The following is a 6,940-nucleotide window of genomic DNA, read 5'->3' on the forward strand; positions in this document are numbered from 1 at the left end:
GAAAACCTCATCAAAAGAAAAAAAAAAGTACAGTGTATATCCGTCAAATATATCTGGAGAAACTCTTATCTTCAAAATATGCTCTCCTTAATGAATTGTCTCCTCAAATTTCATGTACAAATTTGATAATTTGTTGAGTTAACGCATGCCAATATCGTAGATTAACTTCTCAAACATCAATGTTGGTAAAGCTTTGTAAAAAGATCAACAAAATTATTAGTGGAGTGTATTTGCTTGACATCAATTTTCTTATCCTATTGTATCTCATGAGTGTAGAAAGACTTTAGTGAGTTTTGCTTAGTTCTATCTCTCTTAATGTATACTCTTCTAATTTGAGCAATACAAGCAACATTATCTTTATATATAATTGTTGAAATATCTATTGCATAAGTCAAATTGCACATGCTCTAATGTAGACCTTAACCAAATACACTCTTTGTTTGCTTCACATAATTTAAGGATCTTTGAATGACTAGAGGAAGTGGCAACAAAAGTCTGCATAGTAGATCACTATAAAATTGTCGTGTTTATAAGTGAAAACATATCCTATTTGTGAATGAGTTTTTTGGGGTTCAGAGAGGTAACTTGCATCTGCATGACCAATAAAAATAGGATTCTCCGTTAGTTGACTCGAATAAAATAACCCCAAGTCCGTTGTTCCAAGAAGATATTAGAAGGTATGTTTGATGCCATTCCAATATCATCGTGTTGGTGTTGAGCTAAATCTCGCCAAAAAATTCACAGGGAATGCAATGTCTGGTCTGGTGCACTGAGCTAAATATAATAAGGCATTGATTGCATTGGTACTTCTAGACTAAGTATCACTTCATCATCTTCTTTAGGCCGGAATGGATCCTTTCTAGGTTTGAGCGATTGAATAACCATAACAGTACTTAGCCAATGAGCATTATCCATATTGAAATGCTTTAAGACTTTTTCAACAAAAGTTGATTGATGAATAAGCACTCCGTTTGTTTTATACTTAATTTGCAGGCTGAGACGATATTTTGTTTTCATCAAATCTTTCATTTCAAATTCTCTCTCTAAATATTTAGCAGCTTTTGGAAGCTTTTCAGGAGATCTAATTAAGTTCATATGATGAACATAAACTGCTAGAATTGCAAATCAAGATTCGAGTTTTCTAATGAATATGGGCAAATAGGATAATTTTTGTATCCTTCCTTAATTAAATATTCACTAAAGTGATATGCACTACATACGTCAAGATTGTTTCAATCTCTATAAAGACTATTACAGATTGATTGAATATAAATTACGATCCTTTGATTTAAATACTTTAGACATTTTGAATCCTTCAGGGATTTTCATGTAAATATTAGCATAAGTGACCTATGAAGAGTTGATTAAAAACTGAAACATTACAGCATGCATCACTAGAGAATAGATACCCTCATAATCAATATCAGGACTCTATGATAAACCTTATGCAATTAGTCGTGCTTTGCATCTAGTAATTTCATTATGCTCATTACGTTTGCTCACAAATACGTATTTGTATCCAACGAATTATTTCTTTCTATTGATGTCTAGTTTACTTACTGTTGATGCTGAAATCTGCTCGTCCTTGGACCGACCAGATTCTGTCACCAACGTTTATATTATCGACTGTTGCTCGAACCACTGTGGTTGGAATCACTCTCCTCTTCCTTACTAGACCTGTGTTCACCAAAAACAGATCAGAGATGCCGGTGGTTTTGCCGGCGTAAACCCTTCGATGCCTAAGTTAGCACAAGGTGTTTACGGGAAAACAGTTAAATTTTGATTCAAGAGTGGTTCTAATTTGCTCGAAGTTTGTAATAAAATTGCCTGGTTTCAATTTGGCAGCGTTTTCCCTCTCTCAGATTTTCTATCTCTTTCTTCATCTATTTCTTCTTCTTTTATAGCCGCTGTCCCCACGTTTCTGTTTGCCATTCATCCCACCTTTTTCGGGTAGTGGCAGCCCCTCATGGGACTCTAACTGTTACATTGTGGGCAAATGTGGATCTTGCGTGTCCTTCAACGGTTCTGGGAAAAGCGCAACTACCGCGATTCTGTGGGATCGTGTTTCCGCTTTTCGGGGGACGGGTACCGGCTCGGTATTTGACTCTGGTCGGTATTCGTCTCTGATCAGCTCATGTTACCCCTATTTTGCTCGTACCATTTGGCTGAGGTGATTCATACTGGGGTGGAAATAGTAGCATGGCCGACCTGGTGCTTTTATTTGCTTAACACCAGTCCCCCAGTTTCTGGTCTTGTGAGTGAAATGAGTCAAGAGTAGAAACTGATAGTCAAATCTTACCAATCCGGGGGCTTCTCCTCTGGTCTTCCGTCTACCGGGTTGGACCTGAGGTATCACTTTTCTTCAGGGGAGATTTTGACCTGAGCATGGGCCTAAATGAGTATGTCCATTGCGTATCTGGGCTTGCATCTAGCCTGGCCTCTTATAACGATTGGTGACGTGGCATCTCCCGACTCTTCGTATTTGAAATTTAAAACGACGGGCTATCTGTCCTTGATGTACGGTGAGTGAGCTGGCGTCTCGATCACTTAAATGCTTCTAGTTTTCCCCTTTCCACTTCAAATCCCTAGGTTGAAATCCTCGTTGCTTTGTTCATCCGTTTCTCCACCATTAAATAGCCCCTTCTCTAAACTTTACTCGCACTTCCTGCGTCCGGGGTTTCTACTTGCTGGCTTTTTCTCTGTCACGGCAGCGCTATCAGGGCCAGTTAATCTCAGGTACTGCTTTTAATCTCTTCTCTGGTTGTTGTTGATTGGGTTCCGTGTTGCCTCCTTTTGTATCCGTACATTCGCGTGTTCTTTGCCTTCTTTCGAGATTCCGATATGTCAAACCGGAAAAGGAAGTTAATTGTTGATGAGGGCGAGGAAGAATTAGGGGATTCGGGCCTCAACGTGCCAATACCCACCGATTTCTTAGGTCCCTCCAGTAGTGTAGGTCCTTCCCATGGCAGGGATACCCTTTAGTACCCACGCCCTTTGGTTGTCTCTCCCTCCCCCGAACTAGAGCTTGTAGGGAATAGGGGTGGACCTGCGTCGGGCTCTGGTGAGAACCACAACTTTGATGGGGTTGGGATCCCTGAAGGAGTTGGTGATGGTGAGGGGAGCAGCTCCGGACCGAGCGGACCTCCTCAGAGAAGGCACCTTGGTCATAGGGTAGAGGCGGATTCTTACCCTATTGACTACACAGCTTGTGCCACCAACCAAACTGATCTGTTCAAGCTGAGGAACCTTTACGACATTCCTGCGGACATTCTCCTGATAGTTCCAGGAAAAGGTGATGTCCCTAGTCGGCCTCCGCGGGGGTATGTGACGATGCACCTGGAGAGCTTCAAATTAGGAGCTCGGCTGCCCCTTCAACGTTATTTTGCCAAGATATTGGGTGGTATGCACCTGGCCCCGGGTCAGCTACACCCCAATGGGTGGAGGGTTCTCTCGGCTATGTATGTGTTGTGGAAGAGGTGTGGATCAGAGGAGCCCTCCCTCGTTGAAGTGAAGCATCTATACCAGCTGAGGAGTAGCCCGAAGGAAGCAGGCTGGTATTACTTCATGTCGAGCTCTGCGAAGAGGAAACCAATCACCGGTTTCCCCTCTTCGTGAAAAAATTGGAAGAACAAATTCTTCTTTGCTGGGGGAGCTTGGTGTCCAGCAGCTCATTCGTTGGGTGGTGATATTTACCTTCCAACACATTTTGTCACCCCAGGTCGTTCATTTTTTGCCTATACTCTTTCTCGACGTGTTACTTATTGGGTTCTTTAACCTTGTCTGTTTTTTCAGAGTCGTGGGGTTTGATAAAGGGGCTTGAAGACCGACCTTTGCTTTAGGTGGAAATTGCTCTGTTGAACGCGTCTACCTGCCAAGACCTCCTGTCGCCAACAAACCTGGTCGGTTCGGGCCTAGTAGACATAGCCGCTGGAATGGATAACAAGATCCTCAGCGCGGTGAGCAGGAAGCATGGTCGGGCTCCGAGTAGCTCCAGCAACCTTCCCCCTCCTCCAAAGAAAAGCAGCGTCGGTCCCTCCAAGGCTCCTGTCCCTGCTCTGCCCCGTCCCCCACCCCGTAAGAGTGGTGGGGAGAAAACCTCCGACAAGAGTCCTGAGGTCAGCTTGCAGTCTGGGGACCGATCTTCTCCTCTTCCATCTCGAGATCAAGGTGACTACCTGAGCTCATATCAGAAAGATTACAAAAGATCGGTTGGGCCCAAGATGGTGAAGGACATCGAGAGCATGGACCTCTCCGAGTTAGCTGCTTCTGTTCAAAGAGTCTCCTTCAGACTGGCCACAATGGTTTCGTGTTACAAGACCGGGTCCGCGCGTCATGAGAGGAAGCTTCAAGCTGATAACCAGGAGTTGAAAAAGAAAGCCGAATCTGCTGATCGGTCCAAGGAGAAGCTGGCCGAGCTGAACAAGCAGCTTACGGAGCTTGAGGAGAAAGTTGCGATTGCTGAGTCTACTTCCTCCAAGCTTGAGGGTGAGCTGGGTGATCTGAAATCCGATCTTCAGGCTACTCAAAGTGAAAGAGATACTCTGAGGACCGCCCTTGAGGGAGAGATCAAATCCCTGAGTGACCAGCTGGCTGAAGAGAAAGGTAAATCCGCTGATGTGGATGATCGGTTGGATGCTGAGTATAACTCCGGGGTTGCTTTCAGCTATAAGTGCATCATGTCTGTACTCAAGGAAGAATACCCCGAGCTCGACATGAGCAAGCTGGAATCTGGGGTGGAGAGGTATATGACTGGGGCCGGCCAGGGAGATAAGGAGCAGGATGAGCAGGAGCAGGCGGAGGTTCCTTTGAATGGGGAGCAGGAGGGTGAAGCTGGGCAGCGTGCTTTTGAAGTGGGGCAGGGGTCCATGCCTCCTCCTCCCGATGTTGCTGATCTTCCACCTCCCGAGGTAGCTGACCCTTCACCTGCTGAGGCCGTTGATCCTCCTAATCCTTAGGTCTATTTTTGTGAAGACTGTAGTTTTTCATTTGCCCTGTAAACATTTGAACGTTTATATAAAAAATTTCTTAAATGTTCTCTATTGGCTTTCTTATCTGGTTTCGCCTGTTGGTTCTTTAGTGCATCGAACAGGAATAGGCATCCGTTTGCCTTGGTAAAAATTTTCGCAAAATCGCCTGCTGGTCTTTGGTGACTGAGCAGGAGCAGACACATATTTGCCTTAGTAAAAGTCTCATAAATTTAGCTGCTGGTCATTCGTTGTCCGAGCAGAAGTAGGCACTTTCTTGCCTTAGTAAAATTTTCATAAATTAGCTGCTGGTCTTTCGTTTGACCGAGCAGAAGCATACACTTTCTTGCCTTCGTAGAATTTTCGTAGATTAGCTGCTGATCTTTTGGTGACTGAGCAGAAGCAGGCACTTTCTTGCCTTACTAGATTAGGTGCTGGTCTTTCATTTGAGCGAGCAGAAGCAGGCACTTTCTTGCCTTAGTAGATTAGCTGCTGGTCTTTCATTTGACCGAGCAGAAGCAGGCACTTACTCGCTTTAGTAGATTAGCTGCTGGTCATTCGTTTGACCGAGCAGAAGTGGGCACTTTCTTGCCTTACTAGAATCTTCATAGATTTAGCTGCTGGTCTTTCGTTGACCGAGCAGAAGTAGGCACTTACTCGCTTTAGTAGATTAGCTGCTGGTCATTGGTTTGACCGAGCAGAAGCGGGCACTTTCTTGCCTTACTAGAATCTTCGTAGATTTAGCTGCTGGTCTTTCGTTGACTGAGCAGAAGTAGGCACTTACTCGCTTTAGTAGATTAGTTGCTGGTCATTCATTTGACCGAGCAGAAGCGAGCACTTTCTTGCCTTACTAGAATCTTCGTAGATTTAGCTGCTGGTCTTTCGTTGACCGAGCAGAAGTAGGCACTTACTTGCCTTAGTAGAATCTTCGTAGATTTAGCTGCTGGTCTTTCGTTGACCGAGCAGAAGTAGGCACTTACTTGCCTTAGTAGAATCTTGGTAAATTTAGCTGCTGGTCTTTCGTTGACCGAGCAGAAGTAGGCACTTACTTGCCTTAGTAGAATCTTCGTAAATTTAGCTGCTGGTCTTTCGTTGACCGAGCAGAAGTAGGCACTTACTTGCCTTAGTGGAATCTTCGTAAATTTAGCTGCTGGTCTTTCGTTGACCGAGCAGAAGTAGGCACTTACTTGCCTTAGTAGAATCTTTGTAAATTTAGCTGCTGGTCTTTCGTTGACCGAGCAGAAGTAGGCACTTACTTGCCTTAGTAAGATTTTTGTGGGCTTATTAGCCGGGGGATTCCATACTGAATTCATCTTTATTGAAATTTGAATGCGTTACAAAAATACAAAATATATGCATGTGCACCAAGCCACCATGCATTTGACAAATATAACTTATCAAATTAAAGATTTAGTAGAGTATTTTGCTTACCGCAACTTCCTCCAGTTTCTCAACAGGCTCTTGGCGGCCCTTTTTAGAGTCTCCTCGATTATCTAGAGAGGTAACCTGCAGCGTCTCCTTGGCCGCTGTAGCATAACAACTCCTTGCCATCCTCTGGTCGCTTTTTACTACGCCAACCACCCCATTTACTCTGTATTTCAGTGCCAAGTAATGCGTGGATACAACGCATTGGCTTATCCTCATGAATGGTCTCCCCAGTATCATCTGGTAAGGGCTTCTTTCCTCTACCACGACAAAATCCAGCATCATTGTTCTTTCAAATGGCTTTGTCCCCACAGTAATTGGGAGTTCGATGATCCCCATAGGAGTTAACCGTCCCCCTCCAAATCCCTTTAAGGATGTATTTGTCCGCTCCAATTTCAAGTCTGCGATCCCCATATCATCTAGAGCCGACTTAAACAGGATGTCAACCGAGCTGCTTGTGTCTACTAGTATTCGTCGCAATTCTGTACCGGCCACCATTGCCTTGATCACCAATGCATCCTCATACGGATATAAGATACCCTCTTCATCGT

The 6,940-nt window shown here is 44.3% G+C and overlaps 1 protein-coding gene across 1 annotated transcript; it reads left to right on the top strand.

Annotated features, from left to right (window-relative positions):
- The first annotated feature begins 3,932 nt into the window (after positions 1-3,932).
- LOC112099130 (kinesin heavy chain-like) lies at positions 3,933-4,955 on the top strand. Its single transcript, XM_024186238.1, has one exon. The coding sequence runs from the start codon at positions 3,933-3,935 to the stop codon at positions 4,953-4,955; it is 1,023 nt and encodes a 340-aa protein (XP_024042006.1).
- Positions 4,956-6,940: the final 1,985 nt, after the last annotated feature.

This window comes from Citrus clementina, unplaced genomic scaffold (genome assembly GCF_000493195.1).
Source record: "Citrus clementina cultivar Clemenules unplaced genomic scaffold, Citrus_clementina_v1.0 scaffold_9, whole genome shotgun sequence".
NCBI lineage: Eukaryota > Viridiplantae > Streptophyta > Magnoliopsida > Sapindales > Rutaceae > Citrus > Citrus x clementina.

Excerpts from the sequence above, each read along its gene's own strand:
- LOC112099130 (XM_024186238.1), top strand. The coding sequence starts at position 3,933 with ATGGATAACAAGATCCTCAGCGCGGTGAGCAGGAAGCATGGTCGGGCT.